Source organism: Bos taurus, unplaced genomic scaffold (assembly GCF_002263795.3).
Source record: "Bos taurus isolate L1 Dominette 01449 registration number 42190680 breed Hereford unplaced genomic scaffold, ARS-UCD2.0 Leftover_ScbfJmS_2217, whole genome shotgun sequence".
NCBI lineage: Eukaryota > Metazoa > Chordata > Mammalia > Artiodactyla > Bovidae > Bos > Bos taurus.
The window spans coordinates 54146-71666 of record NW_020191298.1 but is presented as its reverse complement, the minus strand read 5'-3'; the positions used below and the strand labels follow the sequence as shown (position 1 = coordinate 71666).

Below are 17521 nucleotides of genomic sequence, written 5' to 3'. Positions count from 1 at the left end.
TGTTTCCCCATCTATCTCCCATGAAATGATGGGACCGGATGCCATGATCTTTGTTTTCTGAATGTTGAGCTTTAAGCCAACTTTTTCACTCTCCACTTTCACTTTCATCAGGAGACAGGGATCAAGACCATCCCCATGGAAAAGAAATGCAGAAAAGCAAAATGGCTGTCTGGGGAGGCCTTACAAATAGCTATGAAAAGAAGAGAAGCGAAAAGCAAAGGAGAAAAGGAAAGATACAAACATCTGAATGCAGAGTTCCAAAGAATAGCAAGAAGAGATAAGAAAGCCTTCTTCAGTGATCAATGCAAAGAAATAGAGGACAACAACAGAATGGGAAAGACTAGGGATCTCTTCAAGAAAATCAGAGATAACAAAGGAACATTTCATGCAAAGATGGGCACAATAAAGGACAGAAATGGTATGGACCTAACAGAAGCAGAAGATATTAAGAAGAGATGGCTAGAACACACAGAAGAACTATACAAAAAAGATCTTCACAACCCAGATAATCACGATGGTGTGATCACTGACCTAGAGCCAGACATCCTGGAATGTGAAGTCAAGTGGGCCTTAGAAAGCATCACTACGAACAAAGCTAGTGGAGGTGATGGAATTCCAGTTGAGCTATTCCAAATCCTGAAAAATGATGCTGTGAAAGTGCTTCACTCAATATGCCAGCAAATTTGGAAAACTCAGCAGTGGTCACAGGACTGGAAAAGACCAGTTTTCATTCCAATCCCAAAGAAAGGCAATGCCAAAGAATGCTCAAACTACCGCACAATTGCACTCATCTCACATGCTAGTAAAGTAATGCTCCAAATTCTCCAAGCCAGGCTTCAGCAATATGTGAACCGTGAACTTCCTGATGTTCAAGCTGGTTTTAGAAAAGGCAGAGGAACCAGAGATCAAATTGCCAACATCCACTGGATCATCGAAAAAGGAAGAGAGTTCCAGAAAAACATCTATTTCTGCTTTATTGACTATGCCAAAGCCTTTGACTGTGTGGATCACAATAAACTGTGGAAAATTCTGAAAGAGATGGGACTACCAGACCACCTGATCTTCCTCTTGAGAAATTTGTATGCAGGTCAGGAAGCAACAGTTAGAACTGGACATGGAACAACAGACTGGTTCCAAATAGGAAAAGGAGTTCGTCAAGGCTGTATATTGTCACCCTGTTTATTTAACTTATATGCAGAGTACCTCATGAGAAATGCTGGGCTGGAAGAAACACAAGCTGGAATCAAGATTGCCGGGAGAAATATCAATAACCTCAGATATGCAGATGACACCACCATTATGGCAGAAAGTGAAGAGGAACTAAAAAGCCTCATTACAATATAGAGCTCAGTAAAGCTTTCTGGGATTAAACAATGTTTCCCACAAGCTTCACGGAACATCAGAAAATTTCTTTGAAGAAGAAATGATAGAACACAGGTTCTGGATAGACACACCATTGTGATTGGTGTTCCTTTTCCAGAGCCAGACTTTAAACTTCACAAGGGATAGCAGTCAGCACCCTGTGAGTTGGGGATGTCTCGCCTTCTTTGCAGGATGTAACTAAAACGGGGCAGGAAGACCTAGACAAGGAACTGCTTGATCATTGGCTGACAGATCCTGGCAACAACACACTGCAACAGATACCTGCACTGGTTGTAAGTCTCTAACAGCAGCAGTTGTGTCTGTTCTCTGGAAACAAGCCTAGGAGCAGACACAAGTGTGAACTCTGAGCCCACAATCCTGGTTTGTCCTTGAAGTATGAGGCTGGTGATTGGAGTAACTGTTTTTCTGACCTTGGGTAAGTGTTCTACAAGGGATGACTTTGAGGCCAAGGAACCCTAAAGCATCATTTGCTCTCTACTCTTCTTCCTGTGTTTTATTCAGCATTATAGCAATGGAGTTGAGAACAGATCTATGCATTTGCTAGTGAGCACAAACTTCTACATGACATATTAATTCATAGCCATGATCCGGAAGAGACTTTAGCAGTAAGCAGGTTGAAAAAATCTCTGGGGTTATTGAGCCAAAGACCCTGGAATAAAGCCTATAGAGTTCTCAGATTCTTGTCATGTGTCTTTGGCCCCTATATAATAAGCACCAATAATATTTCTCAGGACATAGATAAAAACACTGGAATAGGGGGTAGGTCCAGACAGTTTGGGGAGTGTTGTGCCCTTGATCCACAGAATTACACTGATTTGTTGTCATGGGATAATTTTATTTTCTTGACCCTTTAGGGACTGTGATTGATGCTAAGACCACCCAGCCTGGCTCCATGGATTGTGCTGAAGGAGAGGATGTAAACCTGCCTTGTAGCCACTCTACCATTGGTGGAGAAGACTATATACATTGGTATTGGCAAAATCCCAATCAGAGTCCACAGTATGTCATTCATGGCTTACGAGGCACAGTGAGCAGCAGCATGGCCTCTCTGCACATAGCTTCAGACAGAAAGTCCAGCACCTTGGTCCTGCCCCAGGTCACCCTGAGAGACACCACTGTGTACTACTGCATCCTGAGAGAGGCACACTGGGACAGACAGGGCTGCACCTGTGCAGTATCTCTGGTGGGAAGATGGGGGGAGGACAGAGTTGGGGGAGCAGTCACAAGAGCAAATCTAGAGTCATGTGGAAGGGGAATCAGAAGAGCAGTAAGACATGAGGAAAATGAAGGGAGGGGAAATGGAAGAAGATGGATAAAGAAAAGAAGAGAAAGAGGACAAGGAAGAAGTGCTTCATTGGTTGATGTGGCTATGAATGATAAGGAAACTAAAAATCATAATTTTAACACAGGAATAAAGTGGTGAGGAATTAATAGTTTGTCATGGCTCCTTCTCGTGTCAATAAAATGTTGGTTTCAGTGTATTAAAGACGAAAAGATAAGGAAAACACAGATAATTCTCCTGTTCCAAAGGCTTCCTTCGTTTGGACCCAGGACAAATCCATGCTCAGAAATGCATATTATTACAGTTTTTTCACTTGCAGATTGATCTTACTCAGAGGAAAATCTGAAATGTTATTTTGTTATTACTCTAGAACACATGTTTGTGATAAAAAATTTTTAAGGAAACAAAAACCAAGTTAATATTTATTTTTAATCTGTCTAGAAGTTCTGCCTCTATAAAGAGTTTTCATCGTTTTCTATATTCTCTAAGCAGCACATAGATCCATCTCAGGCAGAGCAAAAGTGAAGGCGCATAGCTGTATCTCCTTCATTCCACCAAATGAAGGAGATTCCTCCCAGTGTCCTTTTCTAACAGTTTAATGTATATCATATCAGCCTGTTTATTTCAATTACATATATTTTTGCACAGTTCCCCAGGTGAAAGATTTCCCTGATGAAAGGCTTCCCCTTGATGAAAATGAAAGAGGAGAGTGAAAATGTTGGCTTAAAACTCATCACTCAAAAAACTAAGATCATGGCATCCAGTCCCATCATTTCATGGCAAATAAATGGGGAAACAAACAGTGAGAGACTTTATTTTGGGGGGCTCAAAAATCACTGTACATGGTGACTGCAGTCGTGAAATTAAAAGATGCTTGCTCCTTGAAAGAAAAGCTATGACCAACCTAGATAGCATATTAAAAAGCACTGACATTAATTTGGTGACAAAGGTCTGTCTAGTCAAAGCTATGTTTTTTCCAGTAATCATGTATTGGTGTGAGAGTTGGACTATAAAGAAAGCTGAGTGCTGAAGAATTGATGCTCTTGAACTGTGGTGTTGGAGAAGACTTTTGGGAATCCCTTGGGCTGCAAGGAAATCAAACCAGTCCATCCTAAAGGAAATCAGTCCTGAATATTCATTGGAAGGATTGATGCTGAAGCTGAAGCTCCAGTACTTTGGCCACCTGATGCGAAGAACTGACTCATTTGAAAAGACGCTGATGCTGGGAAAGATTGAAGGTAGGAGGAGAAGGAAATGACAAAGGATGAGTTGGATGGCATCACTGACTCAATGGACATGAGTTTGAGCAAGCTCTGGAAGTTGGTGATGGACAGGGAAGCCTGGCCTGCTGCAGTCCACGGGGTTGCAAAGAGTCGGACACGACTGAGCCACTGAACTGAATTGAACCCCAGGTGGTGCAGTGGTAAAGAATCTGCCTGCCAATGCAGGAGACACAACAGTTCAGTTCAGTTCAGTTGCTCAGTCATGTCCGACTCTTCGCGACCCCATGAATTGCAGCACGCCAGGCCTCCCTGTCCATCACCAACTCCCGGAGTTCATTCAGACTCATGTCCATCGAGTCAGTGATGCCATCCAGCCATCTCATCCTCTGTCGGCCCCTTCTGCTCCTGCCCTCAATCCCTCCCAGCATCAGAGTCTTTTCCAATGAGTCAACTCTTCACATGAGGTGGCCAAAATATTGGAGTTTCAGCTTCAGCATCATTCCCTCCAAAGAAATCCCAGGGCTGATCTCCTTCAGAATGGACTGGTTGGATCTCCTTGTAGTCCAAGGGACTCTCAAGAGTCTTCTCCAACACCACAGTTCAAAAGCATCAATTCTTCAGCACTCGACACAACAGAGGCAGGTTCAATTCCTGGGTCAGGAAGATTCCCTGGAGTAGGAAATGGCAACCCATTCCAGTATCCTTGCCTGAGAAATTCCATGGACAGAAGAGCCTGAGTGGCTACAGTCTAGTGGGTCACAAAGAATTGGACACAATTGAACACACACACACATATCTTTGCACATCACTTTATGCAACTGCATACACATTTACACATACATACGTATACACACAGACAGATCAAACAATTTGCCATTAAATTGAATTTATTTGGATTTTTTACACTGTGCCTTTTGATTTTCATTTAATAATATCCTGGAGCTCTTTCTACAGTTGAAACAAAGTGGAGTGGCCCACTACATTCTTTCTGATGCTTATTTAGTACTTTGAAACATTTTATCATTAAATTAATTAATAATTAATTAATTTTAATTCATTAATGAATAATTGTTTCTTTTTCTTTGCTATCATAAAGAATGTTGTGTTACACATCTTTGTAGAATCACTTTGGCATGTACATGAAAAATTTAATTAGATATATGAATAGATACTAGAAAATTTGATTAGATGTTCAATAAAGGGTACATTTAAAATTTTTGGAGAAGTGGCATCTTGCCTTCTATATGCTGTAAACAGTCATACTTCAACAGAGTGAGAAGACATATCTTGCATCCTCCACAAATAGGGAATTACCTGTATTTTTAATTTTAACAATCCAAATATAATTTATCTATACAAAATGTGCATGTATGCTAAGTCGTTTCAGTCATGTCTGACTCTTTGTGACCCTCTGGACTGTTTCCTGACTGTCTCCTCTGTCCATGGATTCTAGGATGTGAAATTGGTCCCCAACTATTTTGTTAGGCTCTTCCTGTGAACTTCAGTTCATCCAAACGACACTTCTCTTTATTCTGACATTCTTCATAGATGTGATAAATGGCATCAAATTTACTGCTTGTTTTATTAAAATTTTAATTATCTTTCAGTCACCTTTCCCCATCATTCCTCTTCTTCCCAGCTTTAGAGCTCACTGCCTTATTTCCTCACTTTGCTTTTCCTAAAACAATATCTTTTCTGTCTGTTTTATTTATTGAAGTGTTCTCAGTAATTAACATAGTACCTGATGAATAGTAGCTGCTCAATAAACATTTATTGAATAAAGAAATATTCTTGGCTGAACACTTTACTGACAATTGCTAGGGATGCAATAAAATATAGAGGGCATGAGTTAGATCTTCTATAAAAATAGAAGAAAGAGTCTAAGGACATCACATCGGATCTCATGTGATGGAGATGAGTTGCCTTGCCTTACTCCAAGGGATCTTCCCAACCCTGGGATTGAACCTGTGTCTTTATATCTCTTGCACTGGCAGGCAGGTTCTTTACCACTAGTGCCACCTGGGAAGCCTCAATATAAGAAGAGGCTTTTTATTAATCAAATTGGTTCACTACTTTAGGATTGACAAGCACTGTGCTTCCTTGGGCACACTGCTGAATCATCATATGCATTTTTTACATTTTCATTGACTTATAGTTGTGATAACACACTGATTGTGAGTATCAACTGATGTCTAAATGAATATTTTTTTGTTATTGTTTTTTGCAAAGTTAGGAGAATTCCTTGCATCTTTCTAGGGGACTCTATCTAGCTACATGCAATCATAATCTTTCAAACTATCTGGTGTCCACCACCTTATGAGAAACACAATAATTAAAAATTTTAATAAAACAAGCATAAATTTATGCCATTTATCACAATCTATGAAGAATGTCAGAGATAAAGAGAAGTGTGTATTGGAATGAACTGAAGTTCACAGGAAGAGCCTAACAAAATAGTTGGGGACCAATTTCACATTTAATAATGATAGGAATGGGGAATAGAAAAAGGAAGGAAGGGAAAGAGAGAAGGTGGGAAGAAGGAAAGAAAACAGATAAATAGGAAAGAAAAATTTAATGAGTTCATGAATGAATAAGGATTTTGGAATATATCCTTGTCTTCATTATGAGATCCCATGTGATGTCCTTAGACTCTTTCTTCTATTTTTATAGAAGATCTAACTCATGCCCTCTATTTTTTATTGCATCCCTAGCAATTGTCAGTAAAGTGTTCAGCCAAGAATATTTCTTTATTCAATAAATGTTTATTGAGCAGCTACTATTCATCAGGTACTATGTTAATTACTGAGAACACTTCAATAAATAAAACAGACAGAAAGATATGTTTTAGGAAAAGCAAAGTGAGGAAATAAGCAAGTGAGCTCTAAAGCTGGGAAGAAGAGGAAATGAGGGGAAAGGTGACTGAAAGTGTCCTGAAAGGATATGCTGATCTTTGGAAAGTGCTAGAGCACCTCTCATTGTACTTTCCGAGACTTGAGTACAAGTATCTATTACTTCAGATTTCACTCACAGAATCAAAACAATTTCCAAAGTATGATAAACATGGCCATTTACATTTCCATACACATCCTACATACCAGGACAAATTTCTCAGTCTTTTTGAATATCCAAGAATAGGATGTGAATGATGCCACATTGAGGATTCTAATGTTTCACAAATTCCATCTGTTAGGCACATCTGAGAGACTGATTGTATTAGAAGAATATCTAATTCATTCTATCAGAATTGCATAAAATGTGCAACATACTAAGTGATTTCAAATTGACTTGCCCCTAAAGTAGATACGATGTAAGAGGGTTATAAGAAACAAGTAACAAGTGTATACACACATGGAAAAGACAATTTCCCGAACACAAAGAAGAGAAAACTTCTGAAACTAATCCATTGGGATAGCCAAAATTTACTGATTTATGACATCTTCTTAGAGACTTGAGCACCAGTTGATCTGGTTGTGGCCACATTCCTCTGTATTAGGACCTTTGAAGGCACATTTAATTCTATCCCTGACTGACTCCTTGCAGAGAGGAATGATTCGCCAAGGAGTCTGACCTGTTTAATTTTCTACACTGACCTAATTGTTGCAGGAAGGCAGACCCCTTCCAGGGCCCGAAACTGGGCTCTTGTCTAACACTCAGAAAAAAGTTGTCCGAGGAGACACATGTACTGACAAAGCAAGAGATTTTATTGGGAACGGGCACCTGGGTGGAGAGCAGTAGTGTAAGGAAACCCAGGAGAACTGCTCTGCCGCGTGGCTCGCAATGTCGGGTTTTATGGTGATGGGATTAGTTTCTGGGTGGTCTTTGAGCAATCATTCTAGTTTAGAGTCTTTCCTGGTGGCACACGCATCGCTCAGCCAAGATGGATGCTAGTGAGAGGGATTCTTGGAAGTAGACAGACACACAGTGTCTCCTTTAGACCTTTCCCGAACTCTTCCGGTTGGTGGTGGCTTATTAGTTCCATATTCCTTACCAGGATCTCCTGTCATAAAACAACTCACGCAAATGGTTACTATGGTACCTGGCCAGGGTGGGCAGTTTCAATCAGTGTGCTTCCCCTAACATAACTACCTCTTACCATCCCACGTTACTTTCTACTTTGCCCTCTAAATCCTCATTCTATTGAAAATAAACATTCAGTAGCCCCTGTAAAAATTCCTTCCACATATCCTAACTGAAACCTGACTGTAACAGAGCTCTTTCACTTGTGGTTACTTCTGGTCCTCCCTCATCTAAAACACTTCAAATTTAGAGATGAGAACAGCATTCTTGTCACTACCATACCCCCCCAAAAGACAGACTCTTGTCTTCGACCCTTTGGGGCTTTGCCTTTTACCCCTACTTTTCCCTATTCCTTTTATCACTCTCATCTTTATAAACATCAGACACTCTTCTGTGGGAACCATGTTTTACTATTTTCTCAGAAGTGTCTCCTGGAATTGAATCTTACTCATTCCCTCTTCCTTGCTTGCTCTCCCCTGCCTTTAAGTTAAATGTTCTGGTTGACATGTCAGCATTGCAAGATGCTACTCTGCATGATAAACAAACCCCATTTTCTTCAAAGACCTTTCTTTAGGACTCTAATGCGATTTCCTGAAGACCTCCAGGAGGTAGCTTCCTTAACCCCAGAATGCTGGTCTCTGTCTTGCTTTACTGCTCTTAGTTAAAGATTTTACGATGTTACCAATAAATATGCACTCAGCGTTTTCTCAGAGAGTTGCTCTTCCACGAACTCTCCTTGCACTGTCTCTTACAATCCTGTGTGTCTGTGAGAATTATTCAGTGCGACACTGCCACACTCTTCCTTATATATTGAAGATGTAAACATATAAGATTCTACTGTAACCTAAAATACTCCTTGACTTAAATTCAGAGAGGACAATTCAGAGGGAAACCTGAACTCATCAACTCTGAAGTCTATCAATTAGGATCCATCTCAGTCACAAACTCCCATGACCACACTCCAGAAAGATGTGATGATATTTCTCCAGTTAGATGCCACTCCACCTCTGAAATCTTATATCCTGTGTAAATCTTGCATCCTCAGATTCTTACACTCATATACTTCTGCTGCATTCATTCTTTGACCCTTTATGATCATTTAGCCCCCAGATCTCTTTATTGTTATCTTATTTCTCAGAAGTTTCCAATCTTTTATTTCTCTTTCTACAATATCTAAACTTCACAGCCCTCCTTCAATCAGTCTTCAGTCACTAACTTCATTGTTTTGAGTTAATTCTATGTCATATCAATGATCTTATTAATTCCTAATCATGGATTAATATCTGCCTTCTTATGTACCTCATTGGGGAAATGATTCAAAACACTATATTACACACATACCATGGAATACTGTTCAGTCATTTTAAAGATCAAATTACAAAAAAATCTACTTTCTTATATACTTTGATAAAGCAGAGTTCAAGAAAATCACACAAATGGGCAGACTGGTGTAATTGAAATTGTTATCACCTCCAACACTAACTAGACCCACAGTGCTTCCAAGAAAGTATTCTTTTTCTCTGTAATCATTTCTCATTGTCAATTCCTACAGTGATTTCTCAAAACTTCTCACACTCATCACATTTCTTAACCCAGGATCTCTTCTATTAATTATCTTGGAAGGTACTTAATTTCTATCTACAAGAAGAAAAAAATTCATTAAAATTAATAGATGTGTCAACTTTCTCCTTCACACCCTGAAATAATACTGAAATCCAAACCAATTATTTCCTCCTTCATTCCAATAAAATTGTAATAACTGTTTCTCCTCACAAATTAATTCTCCTACCTGTGGTCCATATTCCATCCTGGCTGTCTCTTCAGAACTTTGATCCATTGTTTATAGAACATTTCCAAAAACATGTAAATATATCTCAACACTTCAGCCTCCTTGTCTACTCAGCACCATGTCTTTTCTCCCCTTCACAGTTCAGCCTCTGGAAAGAGATTTTCTGTATTCCAAAGTTTTTCTCCTTTGTCTTGTCTCTACTACAGTTGAGTTTCTGCTGAAAGACTCAAATCATGATCTTTGTGCTGCTAAAAGTCAATAGACACTTTTCAGTCATCATCTCACTAGGTAGACATTTTTTAGCAACTGCTCTGATGGACAGTCCTTCCTTTTGGAAACTCCACTTTCCCACTCTTTCAGGACACCAGTCAATTCTGATTTGCCATGTACCTCTCTGGACTACCTTTGAGGTTTCTCTGATACTTTTTCCTACTGGCCTTCACATCAGTATTTGAGTTCCTTGGAGATTTTCTTTAGTTTCTATTCTCTGGTGAAGTTTGCTCTGGGTGTGTGTCTTGGTGAAATTACATTTATTCTAAAGAGTAGTATTGTCAGTAGTTGTCAATAGACTGACAACATAGAAGTCTAATTGAATTAGGTTCTAATCTTTATATGTCCTTGGACAAATCATTTAACTTCTAAAGGACTTGATTTCCCCTCTAATAAGTGAGGATACTATCTAGCCTAATGGCCATAGTGCTAAATTGTCAGTGGCCAATGATATAGATTCTTTTTTTAATTATTAATTTTTAAAATTATTATTATTTTTTATTCTTTTTTTTTTAACTTTACAATATTGTATTGGTTTTGCCATATATCAACATGAATCCGCCACAAGGGTTCAGGACACAGATTCTTGAACCACATCAATGGGACAAATTCCAGATCACTTACTGTGATCTTGAACAAATTACATCCTTCCTTCCTTGCTCCAATTTTCTCATCTATAAAAATAAGGATTTCTTACTTTATGTGATTATATAATGCTATTTAATTCATATACTAAAAGAACCTCTTGGTAAGCAAACCTCTGAAACATTTTCATCAGTTTAGGATGCTAAGTGCTGCTGCTAAGTCACTTCAGTCATGTCCGACTCTGTGTGACCCCATAGACTGCAGCCCACCAGGCTCCCCCGTCCCTGGGATTCTCCAAGCAAGAACACTGGAGTGGGTTGCCATTTCCTTCTCCAATGCATGAAAGTGAAAAGTGAAAGTCAAGTCGCTCAGTCGTGTCCGACTCTTTGCGACCCCATGGACTGCAGCCTACCAGGCTCCTCCGTCCATGGGATTTTCCAGGCAAGAATACTGGAGTGGGGTGCCATTCAAGTCTAAATAGGAGCAGAAAGGAGATGGGGCACAAAAGCCTGAAGACTCAAATTTTTTTTGTTGACCTGCAGAGGGCGATGTTGCATAAACTGGAAGTGTCTATCTCACTTCTATGAGCTTCTTTATCTTACAGCTCATTGAAGTGCATATTTGAACAGGCTCAACATCACGAGCAGTCATTCTTATGGAGCCATTTTTTACTGATAGTAGCTAGGATTGCCTAAACAGGGTTCTCTTTAACTCTCAGGTTTTCCCCGTTACAAGGACTCAGCACACCCTGGCACATTCCTTCCTGCTCCTCAAGGGAGATCTTCCTCCCTGCATAGCCATGCTGTCAGTGACTTTTCTGCTACTTGGAATGCTCTTCACAGTAAGTAAGTAACATTATATTCCATGCTTCTGCCTATATAGAAGGAATTTTGTTCTGAGGGTATCTGAATGGAAACACTGTCTCGTTATAGATAGGTGTGCCCTGGATTCACTGATTCTGCATTGATGTTACAGGAGGAACTGGAGCCCAGTTAGTGACCCAGCCTGACGGTCACATCAACGTCTCTGAAGGAAACCATGTGGAGCTGAGATGCAACTATTCTTATGGTGGATCTATTTATCTCTTCTGGTATGTCCAGTACCCCAACCAAGGCCTCCAGTTTCTACTGAAGTATCTACCAGGGCCCACCCGGGTTAAAGGCATCAAAGGCTTTGAGGCTGATTTCAAGAAGGATGAAAACTCCTTCCACCTGATGAAAGCTTCAGCCCATTGGAGTGACTCTGCCAAGTACTTCTGTGCTCTGTGTGACACAGAGCCTGAGTCTGCAGGGGGAGCTGAACAAAAACCTTCTCAGACATTGTAGCTTAAAATACTCAGGGTCTCAGCCTGACCTGGTTTTAGAGAGGTCTCTGATCTGATGAAAGTGAGCAGAAGGAGAAGCAGAGTCCTGGGGAGTGCTTGGTCCCTGAGGAAAAACAAGATTTTCAATGTGTCCCTTGTTTTACAGTTATGCAAGAGCAGACCTGGAATAGACTTGTATGGATAGTCTCCTTTTTCATGGTGACATAGCATTCTGAAGGATCAGGATTCTAATTTAATGTGTTGTGGTTGTTGTTTAGTCACTAAGTCATGTCCAACTTTTTACAACTCCATGGATGGCAGTCCCCCAGGCTCCTTTGTCCATGAGATTTCCCAGGCAAGAATCCTGGAGTGGGATGCCATTTCCTTCTCCAGGAGATTTTCCCGATCCAGGTATCAAACCCATGTCTCCTGCTTGGCAGGTGGGTTCTTTACCTCTGAGCCACCTGGGAAGCCCCAATTCAATGTGAGCAACAGTAAACTTCTGATCTTTCACCTTCCGAACTGTCTTCCAACATGCTCCTCCCACACCTCTTGCTTTACAGTTGATAGCACCTCCATTCTGTCCATATCTCTTGCTATAACTTTAGTTATCTTTGACTCTTATTGTTTTCTCACTGCTTACATCTAACTCAGAGAGAAATCCAGTTGGCTGTATCTTAAAAATTAATGCCAAATCGAACCACCACTGCCATTTTCACTGTTACTTCTTTGGTCAAACCACATTCATCTCTGAAATGTATTACTCTGAAACCCAGTTTAAATATTATGACATAGACACTCTTCAGCAAATGGTATTGGGAAAGTTGGAGAACTGAATGTAAATTAATGCTGTTAGAGCATATTCTCACACACCACACACAAAAATAAACTCAAAGTGGCTTAAAGACTTAAATATAAGACACAATATTGTAAAACTCCTAAAGAGAACATAGACAAAACATTCTCTGACATAAATCTCACCAACATTTTTTCAGGTCAGTCTCCCAAGGCAGTAGAAATAAAAGCAAAAATAAACAAATGGGACCTAATAAAACTTACAAGCTTTGTACAGCAAAAGAATTCATAAATAATACAAAGACAGGAGACTGGGAGAAAATATTTGCAAATGTTGTGATGGACAAGGGCTTAATTTCCAAGATATACTAGCAGCTTATATGACTCAATAACAAAACAGCAAACAACCCAATGGGAAAATGGGCATGTGACCTAAATAGAAATTTCTCCAAAGAATACATGCAGATAGCCAACAGGTACATGTAAAGATGCTCAACATTGCTACTTACTAGAAAAATGCAAACCAAAATGACAGGGAGGTATCACTTCACACCAGTCAGAATGGCCATCATCAAAAAAATCTACAAACAATAAACATTGGAGAAGGTGTGGAGAAAAGGGAACACTTCTACACTGTTGGTGGGAATATAAATTGGTGCAGCAGTCACTGTTGAAAACAGTTTGGAAATCCCTCAAAAAACTAGGAATAGAGTTCTTATATAATCCAGCAATCCCTCTCCTGGGCATATACCCAGAGGAAAAAACATGGTCCAAAAAGATACATGCACTCCAGTGTTCACTGCATTATTCACAATAGTCAAGACAGGGAAGCAACCTAATTGTCCATTGACAGAGGAATGGATAAAGAAGATACGGTACAGGTATACAATAGAGTATTACCCAGCCATTAAAGGGAATGAAATAAATGCCATTTGCAGCGACATGGATGGACCTAGAGATTTTCATACTGAGATAAGCAAATCAGACAGAAAAAGAGAAATATTGTGTGACATCTCTTATATACAGAATCTAAACAGAAATGATACAAATAAACTTATTTACAAAACAGAAACATATCCACAGACTTAGAGAATGAACATATGGTTGCCAGGGGGGAGGAGTGAGGAGAAAGAATCATTAGGGAGTTTGGGATCAACATGTACACACTGCTATATTTGAAATGGGTATTTAACAACAAAGTCCTACCGTATAGCACAGGGAACTCTGCTCAATGTTATGTGGGAGGGAAGTTTGGGGGAGAATGGATATGTGTATGTGTATGGTTGAGTCCTTTTACTGTCCACCTGAAACTATCAAAACATTGTTGATTGGCTATATGTGTTACTCAGTCATGCTGACTCTGTGCGACCCCAGAGGTGGCAGCCTTCCAGGCTCCCCTGTCCCTGGTATTCTCCAGGCAAGAACACTGGAGTTGGTTGCCATTTCCTTCTCCAGTGCGTGAGAGTGAAAAGTGAAAGTGAAGTCGTTCAGTCATGTCCAACTCTTCGCGACCCCATGGACTGCAGCCCACCAGGTTCCTCTGTCCATGAGATTTTCCAGGCAAGACTACTGGAGTGGGGTGCCATTGCCTTCTCCAATTTCCTACTCTAGGGGAATATAAAACAAAAAGCTTTAAAATAGTAGTCGATTAACTTTGTAAAAGTTAATTTTCATATAGAAAGTAAAAGGCAAAAAGAAAACTCAATCTATGAGCTTCATCTCATAGAAATATTGACTATGCACAGTTCAAATCATTTTCTAATTTCCTACCCTGTCTATCCTCTTCAGCTTTTTTTCTTGGTGTTTAGTTTCGTATGTACTATGCAGCATGTATTATGCAAAATTATTTGAGTATGTATGTAATTCAATTATAATCATAACCTGGAAAGTAGAAATAATCCCTGATAAGTAAAGCAATATAAAGGCATTTAAGAGGGTAGGTGTATGCATATTCCAACTCTATTGAAATACAGCAAAAAGAAGTTGATAAATATTTTAATCTTAGTTTTGTTACTTGTATACTGGGATAGTTACAAGAAAGAAAGGAGCCATAGGACAGTGTTCAAAAGATAGTAGATGGAAAAATGAGTCTGGTCTGGCTCATTTGGAGACTGCTGTGATGCCCATGGAAAGAAAATAAAGATTCAAAGTGTATGGCTTTTCAGCAAGATTCTGGGCCATTCTGAATAGCTGTAAGTCAGCAGCCAAAATGTTTTTGGTTGCTGAGTATTGTGGAGGGAAAGATCTCACTTCTGAATTTCAATTATTAGGTGACATGTTTTGATATGGTTGACTCTAGCCCTTTAGTTTTCTCCATCATGAAGTCACATGCACTTGAGGAAAACTAAAGGATAACTACAGCAATTAAAAAAAATCACAAATCTCTCACTATTATGACTTTGTGAGCCAAGTATTTGAGTGTGAACCTGGAAACTTGGCAGCCATAAAGCCTTCATCACCAGAACTGAACCATCTGCTCTGATAAAGGGGACAAGATCTTATACAAGAGGTTGTTACTGTGAGCAACTAATTCACTTAAGGCATGTTCTTCAAATTTTACAAAAAGAATGAAAGAGAAAAATGGGAAAATCAAGTTATTTTTATTATTGGTTTCACCTAGGTCTTCACAAAAACCTTTCTTAAATATTTGAAGTTAATACATCTTCTTTTCCCTGAGATGGTTAACCTGTGACTGCCCTATAAGCTCGTTCTCATGTAGCTCATTTCCAAGTATGCAGGCATGTGTGCAACCCCATGGACTCCTTTGTCCATGGAATTTTCCAGGCAAGTATAGTGGAGTGGGTTGCCATTCTCTTCCCCAGGGGATCTTCCTGGCCCAGGGGACTGAACCTGCCTCTTTTGCATCTCCTGCATTGGCAAGCAGATTATTTACCACTGTGCACCCAGGAAGCCCAGGAGCAACAGTGTATATTGTTTGTTGACCACTTGTTCTCTCTCACTCTTGCTATGGTAACCTTTAGCCAGAGTATTTCTGGTACTTCACCGAACTGTGGACTTTGGACATAACGATGTGAACCGTGTTTGACCAATGAAATGTGAGTGGATAGTTACATCCTAGTTAAAACTAAATATATTTACATGATATGTCTTTTTTTGTTTCTTCCCTGCACATACCAAATAGTAGTTGTCCTTTCAGGTTTTATCCATAATATGAAGCAAACACAAGTTTCAGAATGAAGAGACAACTCATGGGAGCAGACCTGAATCCACTTGTATGCAAGAGCAGAGCCACAGTGTTGGAATGGCAGCTGACCCACAAGTAACACACAGTGGACCATTCATTAAGCTTTGCTCCTGTGAGCCACTGAGATTGTGAGGTTCTTTGTATCAAGTCTTATGCTTGTCAAAGTTGACTGATATATGAAGTCACATCAATCCTGTCTTCTAAATATCTCACATTCAACCATCTCTTTTTAGTTCCCTTGTTACTATCCTGGTTCAGGTTCTTGTAATCTCTCACCAAGTTGGTTGGAATAACTTCTTAAATGTATCCTTTACCCATGAGCTCCTACCACTCCGAACTCTCTAAAGTAATCATTCTAAAACACACATTTGGATTAGATTTCTATTCTATTTCAAGATCTTCTATAGCTCACCATGACCCACAAGTGAAAATCAAGGTTTCTGTGGCCATCTACAGTATTACTTGCAGGAAATTTTCATCCTCATCCATCCCCACCACTACCCCAAGATTTCTAAACATCAGACATAATGAATTCACTTTAATATTTTCTTCTCATATATATTATTCTTTCCTCAACTTTGCAAAAGCCTACTCAACCTTCAGAACTCAGTAAATGTCACATTTACTTTTTAAAAGATTTTCCACCTTATATTTATTTGTCTTCTTCCTCTTTTAAATTTTGTACACAATTTTGCAATAGCAATATTTACAATGTTTTGAATATTGTTTGATTTTTAACTCTTTACTAGTAAAAGTTCCTCAAGGATAGGGATCATTCTGTACTATTTTTTAATCTCACCTGTTATTACTGTCCCTGACATACAAGGAACATTCAGCAGATGGGCCTACAGCTTGACCACAGGGTGCTTTTGACATGTGCACTGATGAATGAGAGCTGGTTTGTGAAGTTGGATTGTACAGGTGGACTGGAAACCTTCCACTGTGGGAACCCTTGAGGACACCTTAACTTCATTACATCCCTCAAACCAACACATGTCTATGTTTCTCTCTCTTACGTACTTAAACCCTAATCCCCAGAAGACAATATGACTCCATCCAGCCATATGAATCATACAGTCTTACCGAAGTTTGCCTCCATATATCTGTGGCTTCTAACATCAATAGTAAATGAAATGGTGAATGAAAATTTTTTTGTTTCTATAATATATCATTTATATCTCCTTTGACTCTGTACTCTCCTAAAATAGCCAACCTACCACATTTGATGAGTCATGGTAGGTGACAATAAAGACAATTCGTATCATTAAATGAATCTTCCTCAACTTTCTGCATCCTATGTAAAACATTCTTGTTTTACACATATAGTTTATGTTCTCTCCCATAATAATAAAAAAAAAAAGGTGTTTCTCTTACTTTGAAATGGTACCCCTCTGCCAAAACACTTTACCCACAGTATTCTGTGTGAATTCTCTGGCACTTCAGCCCACCGATCATACAAACTTTGGTCTGATTTTTCAAGATTTTCTTGCTAATTTCCTTCCAGCATTTAAAATATTCAAGCTTTCTCATCTTAAAAAATATTTAATATTCCCACAAACCCATATGTGCCTCTCCAGCAACAAATCTCTCTCTCTCTCTCTTTTTTTTTTTGCCACCTGTTCCTTGCAAGATTTACAAGATGATAGATATCATTCTTTTTTATTATTTT

At 39.3% G+C, this 17521-nt stretch overlaps 2 gene segments (V, D, J or C); both read left to right on the top strand.

Annotated features, from left to right (window-relative positions):
* The first annotated feature begins 1596 nt into the window (after nt 1-1596).
* Nucleotides 1597-2806, top strand: LOC112445634 (T cell receptor alpha variable 26-1-like). The segment is given in 2 exon segments: nt 1597-1798; nt 2238-2806. Coding segments are annotated over 2 exon segments (609 nt in total).
* An 8289-nt stretch (nt 2807-11095) lies between these two features.
* On the top strand, nt 11096-12598 carry LOC101907039 (T cell receptor alpha variable 8-3-like). The segment is given in 2 exon segments: nt 11096-11394; nt 11525-12598. Coding segments are annotated over 2 exon segments (396 nt in total).
* The last annotated feature ends 4923 nt before the right edge of the window (nt 12599-17521 follow it).